Here is a 22,447-nt window from a genome sequence, read left to right as displayed (position 1 = left end):
GGATCATAGACACATTTCTACGAGGGCATAATTGCCCGCAGAAGGGGTCTGTTGAACTTTGGTCAAACTGCCCATACGTTTAATGGAACACCAACCTAAGGATTCGGAATGAGGCCATGCTAATTAAATCGTGCTTGTGAACTAAGTTTTGTAAATAATAACTTTTCATGTTTTTCCATTAAAGTATCATCTTCTCTCACCCATTCAACCCCGATAGCAAATGCATTGACATCATATCTGCAGAACTGCATCATCGGTATGAGATATAAAAAGAATAACAGCATGTATTTGTATTTTTGCTTGTGTTAGTGATCTTTTTCACTTCAATTTCCCTTGACATTGTAACGGAAATTATCCAAAGCAATGCTTCTGCCCTAACCCAGGGGCATGGCCCTGTCCTTAAGTATGTTTGTGCAGTTCAATCGAGTCAATTGGCTAAGCTGTGAAGCCCTGACCTCACTGCAAGTTGCAGGCGCCTGGCGGGCTGCTCAAAGGCTTGTTCAAAGACAGGCGGTGGTGCTGCGGTCCTGTCCTCCACACCCGTATCAAAAAGGACTACGCTCACAGCAGCGGGACGCGAGCCATGACGAGGACTGGGCGCTGTGTGTGTCTTTGTGTTAGGAGGTACTTTGAGATAACCAATAATGTCAGTGTGGGATGTGTGGGATGTGTGTGGTGTGTGTGTGTGTGTGTGTGTGTGTGTGTGTGTGTGTGTGTGTGTGTGTGTGTGTGTGTGTGTGTGCGTGTGGTGTGTGTGTGTGTGTGCGTGTGTGTGTGTGTGTGTGTGTGCTAGGAAGAGTGGTACTTTGAAATGAGCAATTGTTTATCCGATAGCAAACAAATGACATCAGTACAATGACACAGGTAAATGTTTACACACCCATCCATCGTCTGGGGCTCAGCCTATGCTTATCCGTGGAGTCCACCTTATTGCTTTTACAGATAGCCCCATGAAAGACCTGAGCAGCCACATTCATTAAGAGGCTCAATTGTTCTTGGCTGTTAATCAAATGGTTGAGACGGACTGAGACAACTGTAAATATTATTGCTATTCCTCAAACAGAATTGGTCTGGTGCAGGTCATTTATGGCTATTTGTCTGCAGCAGAAGTTGCAGTTGATGAGTAAAGTGAATTGATATGGTCTCTTTTGAGTAATGCATGGGTTATAGTAGGTTATCGTGCGTAATAATCTGACCACGCTAGAATGGGATGGGAGGGGTCTGGTGGGATAGCCAGAGGTATAAAAGAAACTGCCATAGGCTAGATGCATCCTACATGACTGGAGGGAACACGCAAGACAAATTCACATGAGGACCTCGATGAAAATACTTTGAAAACCCACATAGAATTTGAATTAAGACACAGATAGGCAATATATAGTTAGACAGACACACTCAGACGGACAAAACATTTCAATGGATAATTGGAGGTCCCTGGCGGCAGTCCTGGTGTTCTTTGCATTGTTGGAAATCTACCACGGATTTCCTTTTAATGTGAATTCTGAGACAAGGACACCAGACAACTGGCAGGTAAATACTTTTTATTTATTTACTTTATTATTTTATTGACTTCTTTACTTAAAAGAATATATTTACGCTTGCATTTCTTTTGAATATTGGCCAGATCAAACATTGAAACAGGAGGATAAAACAATCTGAGGGATCGATCATTTGTATAATATAAATTAAGAAGAATATAATTTAAATGAATGAATGAATGGCTTTTTTTTCTTAAATTAACAATACATTTAATTTCCCATGACAATTCCAGTTAAAGTTAAATTGTTTCTTGTTTTATAAATGTCCATTTTGGTATTTAATGGACCGTTATTTGTTGGAGCAGGACGAGAGCCTGGACAGCGCTGCAGTCAGTAAAATGGCAGACATGATGAAAAGATCCAAAGCTTTGCGCTTCTACGGGCTGATGGGGAAGCGCTCAGGTAACCACCACTACTACTGATCCATTAATTCATCCGGCAATGGGATCATTGAAGTACATAAATAATATCAAAATAATTGGGTAACAATTGAATATATTAGTTTTGGGTAAATAAATGAACATTATAAAATTGTAGTTGTAAGCAATCGCTTGATTACATTGCAGTGGTAATATTAATCCCTTGGTAATGATAGTATAGATTATCTGAGCAAAACCAATTTTTAATTACAGTACAATACTAGATATATTTGCAAATCAAATACATTTTCATATTCCAATGAAGATCATATTTACATAAACCTCAGTTAGATTTCTGTGCCACAGGTTCAAGGCAGCCGATACAAATGAACAGACGACGTAAGTAGAAATGTAATACTTTAATTTGTATCATTTAATAACAATAATAAATGTCAAAGAAATTCGGAAAATGTTTCAGTCTTCATAAAATGACTGGTAAAATGATAAAACCAATGAAACCGCATTGTTTTCCGGGCCTTCCAGGCAACAAAGGAGAGATGTTTGTGGGCCTGATGGGGAGAAGCATCACCAGCGGAGGTAAGACACACAACGCTTCGATTCTCAAGGCAACTTTATTGATAGATGCATGATGTTCTATGCTACAACCAAACTTAAAAAAACGATTAATTTTTCCTGAAGAATCGTGGTTGGTCTGTTCAAAGGAGTTTTTTTTGGCTTGTTGCAGAATCCTTGACTCAAATCCTCCCGGGGGCATCGCGGGCCATCGGCTGTGTCCAAGGAGTCCCATGAGCCGGTGAGTGTCCTGCCAGCCCCAACACCTGAGACTGTGGTTTCTTTTCCGTTTGTGACACTGGCCTTCAGTGGTCAGATTGACTTTCCAAAAAGTCATTTAAAAAAACAAAACTATTTCATATTTATGTACGTAATTACTAAAATTATTCTGTTGCTTTTATTTGGCAGATTGGCAAGAGAGGACCGGGTCAGACCCCACTATCACTACGGCTAGAAAAATGAACTTACACGACATGAACTGTACAATTGTATACCAACTGAAAGGACAAAATACAAAAAACTTCATATCCTTGCCAAAACACACTGTGTTACACTTTTAAAGTTCATACCAACAGCAGTGTTGTTGACCAATGCAAAGGAAAGTAATTATCCTCCCCTCCTCTCAAAAGAAATAAAAATGTAAAAGCAACTGAATGCTGACAAACTAACGACTGTATTTCTTGTTTTCAATTCGTGACATCCAGCATACAGGACTATTCAAACTCCAATAAAAAATACAAAAGACATTCATGTTTTTCGCCAAAATTACTGCATTTCCAGAGACAACATAATTTTTTTTCTTCCGAAAACGTAGTGTTTAACAATACGTTTGTCGTCATTAATCCAAAATAAGGCAAAGCAACGTGGCCCTTAAAACATAAATAGCTGCTGAAAATTAGGGAGGATAAAAATCCATTACACGTATGAGAAAGCATGAGTTGAAAATAACTGGGGTTTTAAAAATCACAAAGAGAAACAAAACAGACCCACTGATCTTCATTGATAGCTTGTGGTGGAAGGCTACTCTGTGGCTGGTGCAGGTTCAGTTTATTCGATAGCCTGGCGAGAGAGAGGGAGCCGTGGGGAAGGATGCTGCCAATCATGTCCCTTTGGGCGGCGTCCATTTTAACGAGCCGGGGTCGATGGTTTTGTTGCTATTGCCTCGCTTCGTCTCCTTGGCTTTCCATTCGTCTATCAGGTCCTGGGAAGTGGCGCAAAAAGAGTGTGAGTGAGAGGTGTCTTTACATGAACAAAGCAAGCTTCACTCACTGTACCTTTAATACATTAGTGAGTTAGTGTGAGGATAAAATGTATTTATCCTCAATGAAATCAAACTGGGCTAAATGCGCGCGCACGCACGCACGCACGCACGCACACTAGGGATGGGCGATATGGCCTAAAATCCATATTGCGATATGCATTGCAACCTATTGCGATAACGATATATATCACGATATATAAATCATAATAGAACCATTTCAGAACAGGTTACATAGACTCTAAGGAAAGCCAAACTGCTAAATGTATAAAACAAAAGAAAGAAACTTAGTATGTCGTTTTGAGAACATTTATTGTGCAAAACTGTAATCAGAACATAATGTTGTAGCTGCAGAGACTTTAACAAAGAAAAAATTATTCTGTGTAATGACGTATACTTCTCTTAATGTAATTAAAACTGGTGGTGTCTTGTTAATAAAGGAACGGATACTGTGATTCAGGGAAATACGTCCAGTATTAGGCATGGCTATTTTAAATAAAGAGAAATCTTCCAAGTGTGTGCAAAGATACTTGATATTAAAACATGAAAGTGCAAAATGAAAGCATACAATTTTGAAATGAACATGAAATGAGCGCAATCACCAGCTCCTCCGTTTCGCTTTCAGCCATATATACTTAGATGACGATGATGCGTTGAAGCCGGTTGCAGCTCATGGCTCTTTACATTTTGCGGGTCGCGGATGATGCGTTGCAGCCGGTTGCAGCTCGTGGGTCTTTAAATTTCGCGGGTCGCGGATGATGCGTTGCAGCCGGTTGCAGCTCGTGGCTAAATTTCGCGGGTCGCGGACGATGCGTTGCAGACGGTTGCAGCTCGTGGCTCTTTATATTTCGCGGGTCATGGATAGATCGCGTCAAACATACATTATCGCGATAGAGCAATAAAACTAAAATCTCTATCGCCATTTTTTTATCGTTTATATCGCGCATTCCTAACACACACACACACACACACACACACACACACACACACACACACACACACACACACACACACACACACACACACACACACACACACACACACACACACACACACACACACACACACACACACACACACACACACGATGGAATCAGGCAGAGCAGTGTGCGTTTCTGTTCCACTTCTTTGTGTCGTTACCTGTCTCTTTAACACCAGGTGCTTCCCTTTCCAGTACTTGAGCATCTGGAGGGACTGCAGGGTACTGACGATATCCACTGGGTTCACAGCTGTTTCCTGGCTGATCTCTGCAAAGCACACAACAAAAAGAACAACCCTTGTATGTTGAGTTATGGCGCATTTGATTTGGTGGCTAAAAAACTTTGAACTTTGACATCAAACTTGAAATGTCAGTCAAAACACTGAGGCTGTAATATAGATACACACAGAAAAGACAGAAGTATACATTCTCACGATGTTGGGTGGCCTTAAATCTTAGAGACAGCAGTCCTACTGTTAAAGTAGAATGGCACAGAGCCAGGGCAGGCAATCAGAAACAGAGTTAAGCCTCGTTTCCTGTTTCATTAGATATTCTATGGATGAAAACGCAATAGCGTAAATGGATTAAGATTTTAATAAGTTTAGTTCTACAGCGGCAAGTTTACACGGTGTTGATTTGATACCTTTTACAGACACTTTTTTTTTTTGTACTTTCTGTCGGGAAATTACTGGTTCCCACCAAGTACATATTTCTGCCTCCAGCAACGTGATTGGTCAAAAAAAAAACATCAAGCAGAAAAATAAATAAAAATGCCCAGGTTGAAAAAGACACTAGCAGCACGGAATAACACAAACATAATTTAATCGTGAAGCAACTACCGCCATCAAACAAAAATGATAATAGTAAATTAATTAAGGACCAAGCTAAAAGAAAAATCAGGAAGACAAATAGAAACAAAATGATGGCAAAGTCAAGTTCTTCATTGACTGTGCCATAGTGTGGATGAAGTTCTTCATCCACACTGTGGCAAAGTCAAGTTCTTCATTGACTTTGCCCCAGTGTGGATGAAGTTCTTCATCCACACTGGGGCCTGACTCCATCTGGGACCTACCCTTGATTGAGATCTCTTTGCCCTGGAAGTTGCACATGTATCTGAGCAAGACCTCCTTCCAGTAACTACGGTAGCTGATGAGGCCCAGGTCCGACAGCGGCCTCTCCGGGGACCCTACCTTCTCCTCCACTTTGGACAGCAGGTAGCCTGTGGGAGAGAGAGCATCACCGTCACATCACACATCTCCCGACGGTTTGGTGAAACGTAGCCCCCCGCTGAGGGGGAGCCTGGTGAGGAGGTTCACGTACTGAAGTCGATGAGCATCTTGCCGAAGCCCTGCCTCATGTACTGCGGCATGGTCAGGATGCAGGACACGTTGTAGTTCAGGAAGGAGTTTTTCTCCTGCAGCAAAAGAACACAAACATTTTTTTTTCACCATAAAATCAATCTTTAGTTTAAAAGGTCCTGATTCGGGCGTCTTGCTTCCTCAACATGCTCGTGTGCTAATCCCAAAGCCAGAGATACTGTGAACCAGTAGTCCTGTTGTACGTGCCATTCTCTCTAATAAACCCAACTTCCTGTCTGTCTTTAAGGTATATAGAAAGAATATCCATAAATATAAAGGCTTGGGTCCATTTACAGTGACACAAATGCTTAATATATTATAACAAATTATAAAATGGATAGTTCCGGTTCTTGATTCTGCCTGGCTCCAAGCCATTGTAAAATAATCATCTGTATAGCAAGACAATTCATTTTTTATTAATATTGCCCCGCCAATATATTTTGCTGTCTTGAGGAACTGTGTTGCACGGCGAAAGAATGATGAATTGTTTTCAATGAAGGGAGGTTATAGCCTCGTCTCACACATAAATAGACACACTTGGGGCCCTTTTAGGAATGGCCATTATGTAGATGCACGCCCAAGCATGGTGCGCCATGTTATGTGGGAGCTGGTTACCTTGGAGAAGTAGCCGACCAGGTGGCAGCCGGTGTTGTCTGCCTCGGTCATGACGTAGAAGAGGAAGGGCTCCACGTCGTAGTACAGCGTCTTGTGGTCCAGGAACAGCTTGGCCAGGAGACAGAGGTTCTGGCAGTAGATCTGGGGAACCACACATCATTCAGTTAAACTGAATAGGGCTCTCTGGTCTTGTGGTCCAGGAAGAGCTCAGACAGGAGACACAGGTTCTGGCAGTAGATCTGGGAACCACACATTTACTAACACTTAGTAGGGCTCTCTGGTCTTGTGGTCCAGGAAGAGCTCAGACAGGAGACACTGGCAGACAGGTTCTGGCAGTAGATCGAGGGACAACACATAACTTCCAACCAGCGAGTCCAACATAATTTCTGATCCAGCGGTCCAATAGCAAATCAAGGGGAGGTGGGGAAATGAAGCGAAAGATAGACAGTAAGCGGACCTGAAAGTCACTTTGCTCAGTCCCCACAGCATTTGACTGAGTGCTACGGTTACGACAGAAGTTCAATGCAAATCAGACGAGCCAAGCATCTCCACGTCGGGCAGCATCACGGCCTAGATAGAACAACACAGGCTGGAATACTCAACTTGCGGTCTTGCTCTTCGTGTAATATAATAGGTAGTAATGATGGCGCAGCGATGAGCGCCAAGGTTTTGAGCAGTGCTTGAAGTTACAGCACGGCTGTACGGCAGCAGTGGAATCGCAATTATTGGAAACACGAACCACTTAAGTTCTAATGAAGACACACGGCTTTGAACCTATGCGTAAATTGTAACACAGGACTAGCGCTATTTAAAGGAATACAAAGTAAAAACACACTCCCTTTTCTGGATGACGGAAAAACTAAAATCGTTACAGCAGTTTACAACCAGTTATTAATAGTAGGTTAATAATAATAAGACAGCATTTTGATAATGGAGTAAGAGGAGGAGTGCAAAGAGTTGAGGAGTGAGGGAAGAGATTTGGAGGAACTGGTAGCAAATAGAAAATGACAACAAATGCACAAAAACATTTTACAATTAGTTTCAAGTGAGTTCACCTTTTCAAATGAGATCAATGTACACAGACAGATGGTATGTGATGCCAACATGCAACAAAGCTGCGAAAAAGGGCTCCCACCAAATGATATGCAAGTACCAGCAGAGTAAAAAATGTAAGTCATGAGCCATGGAATACAGTTTGTTATTTACCTCAAGGTCCACCTTGGATTTATCCAACACGTTAGGCCATACAGATCCTTATTCATTTTTAGGTCGTTAAGGCCTCAGTATAAAGGTCATCCTTCTCAGATCAATAAAATAGTAAACCCAGCTATTGGCAGGCTTCCTTGGCCCAGGGGCAATGCGTCAACAGGGCCCAGGTCCACGGTGTCAATGGAGTCAAACAGAGCTGAGGCAACATGGCGGCCTACCTTGTTCTTTTTGCCGTCAACCTCAAACACGGATATGGCGCCTTTTCTGTAGACCTCGTCCCCGGGAGGATGCTTCCACACACACTTGGCCTGGGAACACACGTCAACGATTAATCAGGGCATCCCGAGGACCAAGGGAAGCGGCGGAGCAGAGGACCTACACACTACACACACTACAGCAGCGGATATTACAGCGAATGAACTACGACAAGTATATGGACTAAGCACAATACATACAAAAAAATATATGCAACATAACTGGTTCACACATTAGAATGATAACATTCATTAGAACCTGTTCTTTGAGACTCTCCAAATACTGCTGACATTGTTGTTGATGATCTTTTAAAAACCATTGTGATTCTGGAAGTGGGTTGCTGTGTGACATGTATAAGTACCTGTGTTTCTCCGATTTTTTTTGTTGAATACCAGCCATTAATTCATGCTCTGACAGTAGGTGGTTACAGCACAAAACTTGTTGTACTCATTTATGGCAGCCTTGGACATGTTCGTAGACTCTGTGCTAGAGGATTGCAAATTGCTGGACTTAATAAGAAGAACTCAGCAAATAGCCAAATACTGCTCTGTGTCAGCAATCCTTGGCAGTGTGCATACATGGAGAAGGCGCTGTCATCTACCCCTGAATATAAATATATATTTATCTACTGATTCACTTGGTTGTAAATACTTGCACAGTGTTTGAGTTGTTGTTTAAGACATAATGGGCTCTTTATTAATATTTGGATGCTATGGTGTTGTAGCATTGGTCATTCCAAATAAATGAATCAAATGTGTGTCCGGGGGTAGTGGATGATCTGGGGGTGGGGGGGTCTCACCATGTGTCGTCTGAGGATGGTCTGGCTCTTCATGTACTTGAGGCAGAACTCACAGACGTACAGGCGTCCGAGCCGGGCGTACTCCTCGGGGTAGGGCGAGTGGTACCAGGTGTCCAGCTCGTAGCGCCCGAACAGGATGGTCTTGATCATGTTGCTGCCCTCCGTGATCTGACCCTGGATGCGGAGCTTCTCCTGTGGGGAGCAGCCCAGAGGAGTAGCACAACGGTGTCAGTCAAATACACCTGTGGTATGTATCAGTCTATAGCTCGTGATTATTGGTATTGGTGAGTATATTTCCTATTGGGGCATCCCTAGTAGGCAACTGCGGCCATTCACCTCATGGGTTACATAAATAAAATGCCCGTCTGCCAAAAGGTGTTTTGGGAAGTATACAAAGAATGAATGGTTTGCTCAAATGGATCATCAAATAGCTACAGCTTATGTCAGCTACTCCTGCGACTCCATATGCACACCAGGGCTCAACAAGTAGTGTCTACAGTCTACCAAACCAGCTCATCAATGAAATGTATCTGAATCCACCGTGAGCGTTTCAACGACTGAACAGTTGCAACAATGGTTCAGAAAGGCGCTGGCATATTACCAGGTCCTCCGACGCCCTGGCCTGGGCCTTCCTGAAGAGCTCCAGGTCGTATTCGCTGGTGATGTTCTCCAGCAGAGGTTCCCTGGTGTTGCCGTGGGTCTGTCGGTGTTCCTTTGGGCAGCAGGTCATGAGCCGTGAGTGGTTGAGGGACAACATGGTTGATGAAGATACCAGGGACTAGAATTTAGCATTGCGGATTATTCAACAATCAAATAGTGGTGAATAGAGTCTGAGTAGAGTATACTTATTCAGCCAATGACACTAACGGTTGCCCGCTTGCCCGGGGCAAGTAAAAAAAATGTTTGGGCAACTTGAGATTTTTTCTGGTTGCCCGAACGGGCAAGTGGATTTTGGGTGGATGTTAATATCAAAGCTATTTATTCAAATGTTTTTAGAAACTGCAGAATGATTTTTGCGGAACAAAAGGTTAAACAAAATAGAAGTATTTGCAATTGATCAGCGCGCTGTCTTCTCTTCTCTCGGAAAGCGAGTTAACACTTTACAGACACGCATCGCTTCAGTGCGAATATAGCCCCGCCTTCTGTCACTCACTCGCAGTGCAGTCTCTGGCAGTGATTCACTAAAGGTTAGCCAACACAGCTAGCATCTCAAGTGCAGCGCCTCCGCGAACGGTTTAGGTAAAAGGAAAATGGAGTAGTGATGGAGGAGTGCAGTTTGGAAGTACTTTGGATTGAGGCAAATTATCAAGGAAAGTCATATGCAAGAACACGGTTTTGGGTTTCATAACTGTGCACATGCACAGCAATAGCAATCTTTTTCACGAAATTGGACCCTCACAAACTACCTATATATTACATGAAAGCTGAGCCTCCACTTATTCCATCAGTCCAAACCATATCATTCTGTGACTAAAACTCGCAAATAACAACTTAAGAATAAAACGTCCCCTTTTCTTTTAACAACCAAAAATTAAGTATTACCTTTGTGATTTTTGTCCACAAAGTTGATTCTGATCGAATAAAACCAGCATAAACAGATTATCCAGTGTCTGGGCCAAATGTTGCAACTAAACATGTTTTTTTCAATCAATGAATAAGAGAAGGTTTCTTAGGAAATAGGTAAATTGCCTTCAGTCAGAAAACATATTCTTCAGCGCAATCTAGTGGCCATATATTTATTTGCGAGTGTTTGGCTTGGTGCATTCGATTATATTTGCCCTGAACTTTAAATAGAGGTGTCAAGTGTCAAAATTGTAAGATATCTACCTTTATTTGTGTCTCATAGTAAGACAGCGCTCCCAACTGATAACGACCAACTGATACTGATAATTATTTCAGGTGGAAATGTTATCTTCCACATATGCTGTGTTCCATGGCTTTATTCACTTTAACCAAGTATTATCCCCATTGAATATTTCACTTGCACAACAATCTTTCTTTGGGCACAAAGATGACATTATCGCCCTTGCAGTTGTGGAGATATACTCTATTTACTTTGGGTATGTTCTTTCTTGAAAAAAACATTTCCCCTGATATTGAAAATGGTATAGAATATCGATATTTTTCCAGGAATAGTGTCGAAGTTAGAAAATCCAGTATCGTTATTGACAACCCTACTAGAAACGTGATTGTGATTATTCCGTTAGAGCTACAAGAAACTTGAAAGTTAAAAAATACATCTTTGCTACTACCTCTGACATTTAGTTAGGTACATTTGCATCAAATCATGCAGGTCTACATATAACTTGGCGATAGCTTTAATAGGTTGCATTGGTGGACTGAAATCACTTCATGGCACGATGTGACCGCTCGATAAATAAGTAAACTAAGAGAAGTTTGTTATTTTTTAAACAAAACATGTGTGGAAGCTAACATTCAGCTTCAGTCTGAGCTAGGATGATTTTTCTGAGCCGCCCCCCAAAACCAGGCCGGGTGCCTGGCAAAAAGAGGCCCGTGCACGATTCTGATTATAATTTGGGCAAGTGAACGTTCCAGTCGGGCAAGTTGAACCTGACCTGTACTTGCCCGATGGGCAAGTGCTTTTGAAACCTTAGTGTCAACCCCTGCTTATTCCCCCTCCGCTTTGTGATGCAGGAATGTCTTAGGTTTCATAAAACTTGAATATGCAGTGAAATAATGAAACATCATGATATATAATAGCAGTATCCTGATGGTGACATAAATGATGTATTTTATGTACGACATCTGGTAGAATTTATACAGACAATCCAAAGTACAGAAACCGTTAAGTTTAGTCAATAACTTAATCGGATGATTTAATTTGCTCTGCCTAAAAATACAATATTCCAAACTTTCTCACTTTTTCATTTGGTGTGCTTGTCCGGTTATGTTAAAATATCCATTTTGTTGGGAGACTTTGACAATGTGCGGTTGTGTAAGAGGGTGGGGCCGTGCGCAGCATCACATACCACATGCTTGTCCTTCTGCTCCTTCTGCAGACCAGCGTTCCTCCCCTTCCTCATCTCTGCCACCTGCTCTTTGTATCGGCTCTGTTTAGACGTGGGGGTCTGTGAGGGAACATCAGGGGGGGGAATAAGCTAGTTGTACTAAGGGGAGCATGCCTCTTATAGAGATCATTTCCAAATATTTCTTAAGCGAAAAACCGACAAGGAACCAATATGAAAATAATGAAAGCATTGTGTCTGAGCTTAACGTGACAACTGCAAATACCATTTAATCATAAACTATTAATGTAGCCACTCTTTCAGTAAAATGTGCTTACTGCACCGGCAGGGCCCTACCTGGTGGCGCGTGGCATGGCGTGAATTACCCTCGTCCTGTCCCTTCATCTCCTCCTCCTGTTTCTCTCGACTGATGGCTTTGACCTGTGTGAACAAACACACAACACCTTACAGCGGGGGTAGAACATTCATGCTAGGAGAATGCTCAGAGTATGCTCACGACCAGGGAGCCCGCTCAGCCACATGATGAAAGTTCATTTGAAAGCAACCCCCGTTACATGACTGAAGCTCTACCTAACCGAGTGTCTCTGAAATCCACTGCCTTACTCCGAACAGCATATTGTGTTCATCATTCAAGTGATATTTATGCTAGCAGGTGGAGTAGAGTGCACCGTGGCCTATTAAGTTCATTTAGAAATAACATGCATTGTTTTTTTTATTGATTTTTTGTGGCGTCAGACAGTCAAAAGTTCCTTTGATTGACTACAGCCCTACAACTAACGGTTTGTACATGAGACACATAAGGTCAGGGTAGAAAAGGAGTTATTCAGTATTTGTCATTATGTTTTATTCTATAACTACTAGGGGAGTCTCTCTGTCCTTTGGTTTCTCAACAACAGTTCATCCAATCGACATCCCGGTTGCCAGGTGTGTTAATGAGGACCAAAGGAAAGGCAGCGTCGAGTGTGAGGACCTTAGGTAGAGCGGCTCTATATAAAGCTGCAAGCAAAAACACCAGAGCCAAAGCAACCAACCCGTTACGAACAGGAACGTTTTGAATGGGCACTGCACTAATTCTTATAGAAAAGAATTACGATTATTTCCCATTAGCAGCCTCTTGTGGCTTGGGTTGTGGCCACAGTTAAAGCTATATCCTCTTCAGAGACTTTCCCATTATGGGGTGGACCAGACTAAGAATGGACATGATTAATAGAGAGAGGGGTTCCCGGGGTGCATTGACTCATAGATGGTTGTGTAGATGAGATTTCAGTATGAGGAGTAGCATTGTTTTGTTTTGTTGCTAGAGTTCGCCTCCCGGCTAAAATCCTGAGGCATAAATTATACCTGCTTCATATCAATTCGATTGCCTGCTTTGGCGAGCATTTGCTAGATTGCTTAATATTAACACTAGTACACACTGTGAGCGATGTCACTGGTCTTGCACTCACCTTGCACTCATCTGCAGACAGATTATGGTAAAGAGGACATCCGGATACTGCAAAATGGCGTTCGTGTTTTCCTGTAAGGTGACCTGGAGAAAAAGAAAACACACAATAGACCGTTATAGATCCATACAGCATATGTATCGGCACAGATGCACTGAAGAAATGAAATGCCTTGAAATGAGGGAATGGTTTGGAATGGGTTTTTGACATCAGGGTCAGGTGAAAAACACAGGTTGTAAACTTGTGCTTTACCGAGAGAATTACATCCCGGTGTGGGGCACTTCATGTTAAAGTTGTAGGTCTCGTGGCAGCGGCGGCGTTTGGGTCGATGCGAGAGGTCCTTGTCAGACTCTCGGCCAGCCGGGTCTTTGGCCTGGCTCTCGTCGTGCGAGGCGTTGGGGCTGGAGATGTCCAGCTCCGACTCGGACGAAGGGGCGTTACCCGTCGGCGTCAAGGGAGGGGATTCATCATGGTCGCCAGCTGGTTTGAGATCAGGGGTGTCTGACGTAAGCGGAACCAAAACACAACGTTAAAGAAAAGGAAGACAGGCAGGGGGACCTGGAGGGGTTATTGACAACTCAGTATGTGTTTGTACCCTGGGAGCTTTGGCTAAGGCGCATGGATGCTCTGGTGAGGCGCTGTCTCTTGGCTGCGGTGCCGTCGCTCTCTGAACTGTTGGTCTGCTCGCGGTCTGCGGAGGAGTCAGAGTCTTCGGTGCCATCAGAGCCACTCCCGGCCACAGGCCTCTGTCACCAAAACACACACACACAGAGGAGCTTGCTTTAAATAACCATTCACCAGTTCTGTTGCATTCAAACCAAGGTGGGACGTTTCCAAGTTTTGAGTAGCTAAGAAATAAGTTGTATTCTACGTTTGAGACTCATCGTCTTCACCAAGCTCTGACTTTTCTCAACCGTAGTGATGAGAACAAATTAAATAGTGATTAATAAGGAATTAAAAGACCTAGAAAATGTTAATGGTAATATAATAATATGCTTTGAAGCCTGTTTATATGCGGATTATGCACCCAACATCATTGCTTAATACTGACGCTAATCACATCTATGCAACTAAACCAGCAATTTAAATAATGTCTTGGAATTTCACAGTAATCGTTTACATGTATTATAAATTATCTTATTTCCCCCCAATTATTGTATCTGCGGTCAGTGATTTTGTTATACAACGGTGCTTTTAGTCTTGGCACAATGTAAACACAGGGACCTAGCAACGTCCCCAATCAAAGAAAAAGGCCTCTCTATTCTATACCATAAAGAACGTAAATGCTCTCAAGTGCCGGTCCACGTCCGGAACTTCACAGTAGCTTTGAAAGTAGTTAACATTTAACTCTGCCATGGGCTCTCAGCATTGGAATAGTAGTGCTAGAGCTAGCTTTACATGCTATTGAAAGGGCTAACATGCTAATGTGGATATGCATCTAAAAGACAGCCTTTTCTACTCCTAACTAAATTAATCACTACAGCTGCCGATTGATTTAAAGACAAATGATAATGCTAGCTTGGGGTTGCGACAGCTAGAACGGCATGTATACTGTAAATAAATAGTCAGTTGTCACGTTAGCAGCTCGACTGCCTGTTATTTTGCCTCACATTAGCCAAGCTAATCTATCCGGGGTGCGACCTAGATATTTCTTACCTGTCGTCTACGGGGCATATTTTCCTATAGAAGAGTAGTTTGCAAGCGGGTGGCTTCTTAAATTGTATTATTCCTTAATTCGTTAAAAATGGCTGTAGTAATACTCTTTTTTTTTATGCGTTTATTCGTGCAAGTTTGTATATACGTAACATCGATCGGCTCTCTCGCGCCACATTTTCCACATACAATATTGCACTTCCGGCGAAAATCCCGCGGCAAATCTGTGCCACAAGGGGGCGCCAAATACGCTCCTGTAAGTCTGCCCTCTGATATTTTTTTCGATTTACAGCGTACTTAAAGAGAGTTACATTCCTTGCCATCAGTGTTCTTCTATTACATCCATGTATTACATTATTACATGCAAGTTTCATCAGTCGCTGTCCCAGCGAGTTTCTAGAAAACTCCTTGGTTTTCCCGAGAGTCCATCTCAGCCAATAAATAGGAGGTCGCGACATTGGGGGTGGGGACCAACAGCAGCTGATACCAGTCTTAAAATAGTCGTTCAGTCTCTTCGACCACCAGGCAACGTGGTTTTCCTTCTGTTCTTATTGCACGTAAATATTAAACCCCAATATATATATTTAGGTTTTGAAACACTTTTCTCGGACAAGTTGTCAAGAATGAACCAGCCAAAGATTGTCAGACCCGAGACTAGGTAAGTTTATTGAGTGTGAGTATACTTTCTCCTCAATTACTACGAACTGACTGATCCCCAATCTTTTTCTATTTGGGGAAGTTAATCCCCTGTCCCAACTGATGCTAAGGCCTGTTTTTTCCTGAATATTGTAAAAGGTTACTTACTATTACATTGTTGTAACGTGTAACGTGGTAGACTACACACGTTGGTGCTTACAATTGTCATATGTCTATCTTATTTTAGCCAACCAGCTCGAGCACAGTGGTTTGATCGCAAAAAATATGTCACCGTCAACTTCATGGTCCACAAACCCAAGTGCGTGCAGGTTGCGTTCCATCCGGATAAAATGATTTTATGGTGAGGTCACAACATTGTTATCCTTTTTTCCATCCAACTTTACCCCTTTTCTGTGCTGTACGTTATTAGTTATGATAAAATGCATGAGCAAGACATTGTATTTCTTTGTGAAATGAAGACATAAATCAAACAATTCTACACGCCATGATTAATAGAAAATAATTATAATAAACGTTGTCTCACCTGTTTACACATGTCATTATGTTTTCAGCTGCAAAAATGATGAAGACGACGTTATTTACAACGAGCTGTACTTCTATGACAGAATCCAAATTCATGTATGTAGGCCTACTCAGTTCGACACCGAGATGAAGTAAATATACGTCCAATTGAGGTAAATTTGATTGTAATATATGTTTTTCCTTTATATACAGGACTCCAGAGAAAGAGTCTACGATCGCACCATTAACATGTTGATCCGTAAACTCACACCAGACGTGGCCTGGCCGCGACTGCAGAAGGACCCCGCTAAGGTGGGTTAGTCTGCAGAGAGGGTCAACTACCTCCCGACACTTTAGTCAAACTCACTGTTCAATTTGTTGAAGACTGACAAGCCACTGAGAAATACCCTCAAGCGAAGACCGAGAGGAACTGTATTGAACTGGGATGATCAAAATCATCGGATATTACTGTGCAGTTAGTATTTTCCTTCAAATGATGTGTTCCAGTCTGGTTCAACTGGAAGAGCAAAGCATTTACATGGCCAGGGTTAGGAGGGAGATTCCCACTGGGGTCATTCATGTATGTCACTGGATAACAGCATCCATCAAACTGTTTATTAGTTAAAGCAATAATCTTGAATGATGAACACATGAGACTTCACCAACGTCTGTGTGCACCATTTATGGGTGCTTTTGACCCTTCTCTGAGCAGTCAAGCTGGATTTCGGTGGACTTTGACAACTGGAGGGACTGGGCGCACGAAGAGGATGACGGCAAGGCGGAGTACGACAACTACATGGACGTGAGTGACGCTACCGTATTTACTACAGAACTACTATATATATATAGGTATAGATAAAATAGGTATATATATATATATACCTATTTTACTACAATACCTATATTTACCTCGATACCTATAATATATTTAATCATAGATACTACACCATCACATCACTTTCATATTTACCACAACACGGCTGTAGTTACCCTAATATATTCACTACAATTGGCCTACTACCATTTTTAATACAGAAGATATAATTTTGACTTAATGCAGTTGGAAATTGAAAATGGTGTGTGTGTGTGTGTGTGTGTGTGTGTGTGTGTGTGTGTGTGTGTGTGTGTGTGTGTGTGTGTGTGTGTGTGTGTGTGTGTGTGTGTTTGTTTTTGTGTGTGTGTGTGTGCACCTTTTTTACCCCACCCCTTTTCACAGATGATCCATGAAATTGGTGGCCATAGGGTAGGAGTGGCACCAGATATGGGCGACCTCAGTGATGTAAGTCTTTCTCTGCCCATCGCTGTAGTTTAGCCCTTTGATTTGGTCAATAGCAATTACTGGACAGACCCTTAGAATCACTGCTGTGCAACTAATAGTATACAACAGCATCAATAATATGCATAGCCATTCAATTATTTTAACGTAAACAACCATTGGGGCCATTTGCTTGATGGAGTTATTAGAATGTCTTACATTTCAAGAAACGCAAGTATTTAGCCGGTGTACTAATCGAATATCCTGATTTATAATACCAGTATCCTGAAATGACAAATTATGTATTTTCTCTTCTTCTCCTACAGTCTGATTGAAGTACTCGGATGCTGTCAACTTGCAGGCCTGCAATAAATGATTGTCCGGATTTCACATCACATTATTTTGGGTCTCTTTATAAATCTGAAACGTCTGTGTTTAATTATCTGTACAAAATTATGACATTGTTTGATCGCGTGTTAATTAAATAAATATTTTTCATTTACAATCGCGTAAATCATTTTGTTTATGTCGCGCTAGACTTGGGCCCTTTTGGCTTCCGTAGACAGCTGAAGTTCTTCCTGTGTGGTCAGCGCGGTTGTGCAGCAGTATTAAGCACTGGACCCTAACACCAAACATGGCTTTCCAGTGTCAACGAGACTGCTTTATGAAGGAGGTATTGGATATTCCGTTTGTAACATATATTTAGGATTACTTATACTGTTGTGTATACCCTTTGTTTCAGCAAAAGCTAACGGTCTCAAGACATCTGACATCTCCGAAAACACGCGACATGTTCCAGTTAAATATAACTTACAATGACTTGCGTCAGCACACCTACTATTCATGAGTGCCAAAGTTTCCATGAAGGAATTCATTATTCAAAACCAATTTCAAATACCTTAAAAATAAACCTCTCACCCTCAACATTTAGTGCTTATCAAAATAATCGTTCCATAACGTGCCATCTTATTGGTGTTTTTATTCAACCACACCTTGCCTACAGTCCCATGATGTGTGTACCAATGCACCGCATGTTATTTAGTTCGTCACCACTGTAGTGTCCTGCTGCCCTGCTGAACATAAACAAGAAGTCAATGGAAAGAAAGAAACTGTTAAAGGCTTCAACGTCAAACTTCAAGATACCATCTTGTTTCCGGAGGGGGGTGGTCAAGTAAGTTTGGTTTTAGTTTCTGTTTTGTAAATTAACTACACGCTTTACATGAATATCAAGTTACTGCTTAAAATGTATTGCCAACACTTTTAAATGAATGGCTGCAATTCAACATTGGGGCGCATTATTAGGACGACTTAACTCAAATCATCAGTGTTCTCGAAAGTATCACTTAATGGAGCATGTGTTCCTCCAGCCGGACGACCATGGGTTAATAGGAGACGTGCCAGTCATCAAGGTGACGAGGCATGGGGCTGATGCCGTCCACTTTGTTAGCTCCTCGCTGGAGGTGGGCCAGGAGGTGCAGCTTAAGTTGGACTGGGACAGGAGGTTTGACCACATGCAGCAACACTCGGGTGAGAATGCACTCAAAAGCCACACCCATCATATTCTTCAAGAGAATAGCCTTTTAATATAGAGGAATAACTGATTCATGTCACTTATAACATATTGTAGCTGTTTGCATATTTCTAAATGTCTCTTTTGAAAATATTGTCTCTATATGAACAAGTCTATATAGGTATGAGTTTCAACTTTTTGTTGTTATTTTCCTTATTAGGTCAACATCTCATCTCCGCCCTGGCAGAAACAATGTTCGGCTTTAAGACAACTTCATGGTAAGTCTACTTCGTAACCTAAAATGTTTAAATCTCCCTTTCTGTTTGACTCAGAGAAATATGGCTGCACTGATAACGGCTGTGTTTCCTTTATGCTCGTGATTTTTTTTATTTGGCAGTATTTTATTTAACAGACTGCCTTCATACATTTCTGCTTTAGCTTTTTCCTAATTAACACTTTGACTGTGTTAATGACTCTTGCTGTAAGAATGTTCACTGTTTAGAAGAAACAATTGTATACTGCACATCTGATCATAAAACACCCTGATGTGGTGCCCTTGCCTCCAGGGAGCTGGGGCGCCAGCGAAGCAACATAGAGCTGGACACGGCCAGCGTGACCCCGGCCCAGCTGCAGGCCCTGGAGGAGGCCGTGAACGAGAAGATCCGGGCCCACGTCCCGGTCACCCTGCAGCTGCTCGCCTTGGACGACCCCGCCCTGGAAAAGGTGAGCACAGAGAAGTTTCTTAAAAGGCTCTAGTTCAGATAAGTATTGGGTCATTAAACAGGGCCTTATTTCCAAAGTGACCTACAGTTTACTTTCCTATAGCTACACACTAATAAAAATTGGGTAGGCAATTTGGCGACCAACAGCCCAGAGTGGGTTTTAACCTGCGTTGTGTGCGTGAACCAGGCCAGGAGCCGGGGGCTGCCTGATGACCTCGCAGGGCCCGTCCGGATCATCGACATTGAGGGTATCGACGCCAACATGTGCTGCGGAACCCATGTGTCCAACCTCAGCCAACTACAGGCAAGAATCTATACCACACATACACACCAAGGCAAACCATGCGTTTTGGTCACATTAACAGGTGTCCAGGTTATTGTCCTTCCATCTGACTTGTTAGTGATAAAATCAGGGACATTTTTAACACTCTTTACATTATTCTAGGCGATTAAACTCCTGTCCACCGAAAAGGGAAAGAAGAACAAAACTAACCTGATCTTCTTGGTGGGAAACCGGGTTCTGAAATATGCAGAGAAATGCTACAGCACCGAGCGGTCGCTGGTCTCCCTGTTAAAGTGAGCGCTTAACCCTTTCTACGATTGAACAGCCTTTTTACAGAAATATCCAAAGAGTGCCCTAAACAAAGAAAAAAAAATACTTTTGTTTTTCTCTCAGAACTGGACCTGACGAGCACGTAGAGGCCGTCGCCAAGACCCAGAAGTGTGTGAAGCTCCTGCAGAAAGTAAGCTGATCTCCACCATCACAGTTATTAACTTATTTTAAATAAACTAAGTAGTATCTTACAGGTGTTATTTGTATATTTCCAAATCGTCCTGTCATATATTAACGATAATCTAAATCATGCATTTGTTCTTGCAGAGCAATCTGGGCTTGCTGCGAGACTTGGCCCTTCTCATTGCACAGAACTTCAAGAGCAGCCCGCAAAGAGGCAACTTCTTCACCTTGCACAAGTAAGACCTTTTTTCGGTTAGCTCACGCCCTGCCGAGATGGCAGGTTGTTGTTAATGTAATGAGTTTGTTGAACTCCACTTTCATCTTTTTTGCGTCCTGCAGAAAAGAAGGCGACAACGAATTCATGAACATCATCGCAAACGAAATCGGCCCCGAGGTGAGACGATGATTGCAATTGTGGATATTTGAGTGCATCAAGCTTACACCTATATTGGGTATTAACGGCATTAACCTTCCTCTTTACCCATGGAGACGCTGGTGTTCCTGAGTGTCGGGGAGGAGAAGGGGCCTGGGCTGTTCCTCCTGGCCGGTCCCAGTGATGTGGTTTCAGAGATGGGACCGCGGTAAGGGTGGACACACATGGCACCTCCTCACCCATTCCTGTCTGGACACCTTTTGATGTGTCTGTTAAAACATGTTCTTGTCAGGAACATTGCCCTCAACACAAAGCAGTTCAACAATTGCACAATTCTAGATAGATCCTTTTCAAAGAGTTGGTAGGTCAAACACGGGTGTCGCTCATAAAGCCAATTATTGTTCTGCTCCTTATATGTACCTTGGCACAGGTAGTATAGTTATCTTCACTAATTAAGACTACTGGTTCATAAAAGTAGCAGACCGTAAGTATTAAGAGTGACACCTGTGTTTGGTCTACGATGACCCCCGTGTGAAAATGTGAGGTTTTCAAATGTGAGGATGTCAGTTTTGAAACCATTTCTATTCAACATTAAGACTTCTCCAAAGTGATTCTGGTCGCTGAGGAGAAAGACGGTGTTAGACATCTGGCTCAAGGAGGCCAATATTAGGGATATAAGAAGTTGTGTTGGTATAGATATTGCTAGTATTACAGCTATTTCCTCTGCTGTTCGCAGGGTCCTGGAGATGCTTGAAGGGAAGGGGGCGGGGAAGAACGGGCGGTTCCAGGGCAAGGCCAACAGCCTGGCACGGCTAGGGGAGGTGGAGGCCGTGCTCCAGCAGCGCTGCCAGCTACTGGCCTCAGGGGAAGAGTAAAGGCACCAGCCCATGAAAGCGGAAGAATACTCTGAAACCCAGGGATGGGTTGGATGTGTAGAAATCCCAGCTCTTCTGACAGCTTACTTTGTAGAATTTGTTTTGAAATCAGAAATTTAGTTTTGTGGTAAACACAGAATGTAAGACTTACATGTGTACATGTGTTTTAAACTCAGGACGTGTAGATTACATGTTGGGCTCTGCTGAATTTATCTTAATGTTGAGTAGGATTAACATTTATTTTTATAAAAAATTATGTATACTTTCCTGTCCTATTTTTCTGGTGATCTTCACGTGCTGCTATCATTAGCATTGTCTTGTTCAGTTGGAATCAATTTGAGGAGAGGCAGCACATTGTTTTATACATTTTTAATCATCAAAAATAGGTGGTGATTCAATCAGCATTACACAATTTAAACAATCCGATCCTGATTTACTTTCTCTTCATGCATAAAACTCATACCCTCCCATGTGGCCGTAAAAATAAAAAAAGTTTACAGTTGGTATGTCATTTTCTATTTACAGTGATCGTGTACAACTTGTAAGAAATTGGCTTGGAGAAGGCGGTACAGAGGAATTATTGTTCACATAGAGGTCCTTTTCTCATATTCTTTGGTCGTTTGGTGAAGATTATGGATCGTCGCCGTAGTTCCTTAACCCATTGGATTAACTATCTTCATAGAAATGTAGTTCTGTTGGTGAAAAAAAAAGTGATAATTGTATTTAATCACGTAACTATTTTACTTTGTTTCTTGGGTTAGTTTGATTGTCAGAATCATAGATCATCTGTGTG

At 42.2% G+C, this 22,447-nt stretch overlaps 5 protein-coding genes across 5 annotated transcripts in view; 3 read left to right on the top strand and 2 right to left on the bottom strand.

The window, feature by feature from the left end:
- Positions 1-1,416: 1,416 nt before the first annotated feature.
- On the top strand, positions 1,417-2,707 carry si:ch211-131k2.2 (uncharacterized). The gene is made up of 5 exons (XM_056576386.1): positions 1,417-1,530; positions 1,844-1,940; positions 2,264-2,296; positions 2,441-2,494; positions 2,643-2,707. Exons 1-5 carry the CDS (start codon positions 1,417-1,419, stop codon positions 2,705-2,707), a joined length of 363 nt encoding a protein of 120 aa, XP_056432361.1.
- On the bottom strand, positions 2,288-15,248 carry kat7b (K(lysine) acetyltransferase 7b). The gene is made up of 14 exons (XM_056576383.1): positions 15,029-15,248; positions 13,968-14,118; positions 13,625-13,873; positions 13,376-13,458; positions 12,267-12,350; positions 11,934-12,032; positions 9,545-9,655; positions 8,944-9,135; positions 8,108-8,197; positions 6,681-6,821; positions 6,028-6,121; positions 5,780-5,926; positions 4,869-4,975; positions 2,288-3,671 (listed from the first exon to the last, which is right to left on the bottom strand). Exons 1-14 carry the CDS (start codon positions 15,044-15,046, stop codon positions 3,570-3,572), a joined length of 1,668 nt encoding a protein of 555 aa, XP_056432358.1. The 5' UTR covers positions 15,047-15,248; the 3' UTR covers positions 2,288-3,569.
- A 254-nt stretch (positions 15,249-15,502) lies between these two features.
- Positions 15,503-17,936, top strand: ptges3l (prostaglandin E synthase 3 like). The gene is made up of 7 exons (XM_056576385.1): positions 15,503-15,683; positions 15,909-16,022; positions 16,234-16,300; positions 16,397-16,495; positions 16,896-16,985; positions 17,400-17,462; positions 17,765-17,936. The coding sequence occupies exons 1-7, from the start codon at positions 15,649-15,651 to the stop codon at positions 17,771-17,773; spliced, it is 477 nt and encodes a 158-aa protein (XP_056432360.1). The 5' UTR covers positions 15,503-15,648; the 3' UTR covers positions 17,774-17,936.
- Positions 17,937-17,975: 39 nt separating this feature from the next.
- Positions 17,976-22,353, top strand: aarsd1 (alanyl-tRNA synthetase domain containing 1). The gene is made up of 12 exons (XM_056576384.1): positions 17,976-18,111; positions 18,481-18,609; positions 18,806-18,965; positions 19,169-19,226; positions 19,515-19,671; positions 19,858-19,974; positions 20,116-20,246; positions 20,347-20,413; positions 20,551-20,642; positions 20,746-20,800; positions 20,896-20,987; positions 21,516-22,353. Exons 1-12 carry the CDS (start codon positions 18,073-18,075, stop codon positions 21,652-21,654), a joined length of 1,236 nt encoding a protein of 411 aa, XP_056432359.1. The 5' UTR covers positions 17,976-18,072; the 3' UTR covers positions 21,655-22,353.
- The window catches only part of LOC130370870 (myoferlin-like), a 29,710-nt gene continuing 29,270 nt past the window's right edge, over positions 22,008-22,447 (bottom strand). The window contains 1 exon segment of the mRNA XM_056576387.1: positions 22,008-22,346. Coding sequence (XP_056432362.1) covers positions 22,308-22,346 — 39 coding nt within the window. The 3' untranslated portion in view covers positions 22,008-22,307.

This window comes from Gadus chalcogrammus, chromosome 18 (genome assembly GCF_026213295.1).
Source record: "Gadus chalcogrammus isolate NIFS_2021 chromosome 18, NIFS_Gcha_1.0, whole genome shotgun sequence".
Classification (NCBI taxonomy): domain Eukaryota; kingdom Metazoa; phylum Chordata; class Actinopteri; order Gadiformes; family Gadidae; genus Gadus; species Gadus chalcogrammus.
Note: the sequence above shows the minus strand (reverse complement) of the source record. Positions and strands in the feature narration are given on the sequence as shown.

Bases quoted from the DNA above. Each gene is read 5' to 3' on its own strand.
- ptges3l (XM_056576385.1), top strand. From the start codon at position 15,649: ATGAACCAGCCAAAGATTGTCAGACCCGAGACTAG. The intron at 15,684-15,908 runs GTAAGTTTATTG...ATCTTATTTTAG, and splicing joins ATTGTCAGACCCGAGACTAG to CCAACCAGCTCGAGCACAGT. The intron at 16,496-16,895 runs GTGGGTTAGTCT...TTCTCTGAGCAG, and splicing joins TGCAGAAGGACCCCGCTAAG to TCAAGCTGGATTTCGGTGGA.
- si:ch211-131k2.2 (XM_056576386.1), top strand. From the start codon at position 1,417: ATGGATAATTGGAGGTCCCTGGCGGCAGTCCTGGTGTTCTTTGCATTG. The intron at 1,531-1,843 runs GTAAATACTTTT...TTGTTGGAGCAG, and splicing joins GGACACCAGACAACTGGCAG to GACGAGAGCCTGGACAGCGC. The intron at 1,941-2,263 runs GTAACCACCACT...TCTGTGCCACAG, and splicing joins GCTGATGGGGAAGCGCTCAG to GTTCAAGGCAGCCGATACAA.
- kat7b (XM_056576383.1), bottom strand. The intron at 6,122-6,680 runs GTAACCAGCTCC...CTTTTGCTGCAG, and splicing joins TGGTCGGCTACTTCTCCAAG to GAGAAAAACTCCTTCCTGAA. The intron at 4,976-5,779 runs GTAGGTCCCAGA...TGTGCTTTGCAG, and splicing joins CAAAGAGATCTCAATCAAGG to AGATCAGCCAGGAAACAGCT.
- aarsd1 (XM_056576384.1), top strand. From the start codon at position 18,073: ATGGCTTTCCAGTGTCAACGAGACTGCTTTATGAAGGAG. The intron at 20,247-20,346 runs GTGAGCGCTTAA...TTTTTCTCTCAG, and splicing joins TCGCTGGTCTCCCTGTTAAA to AACTGGACCTGACGAGCACG. The intron at 20,414-20,550 runs GTAAGCTGATCT...TTGTTCTTGCAG, and splicing joins GTGTGAAGCTCCTGCAGAAA to AGCAATCTGGGCTTGCTGCG.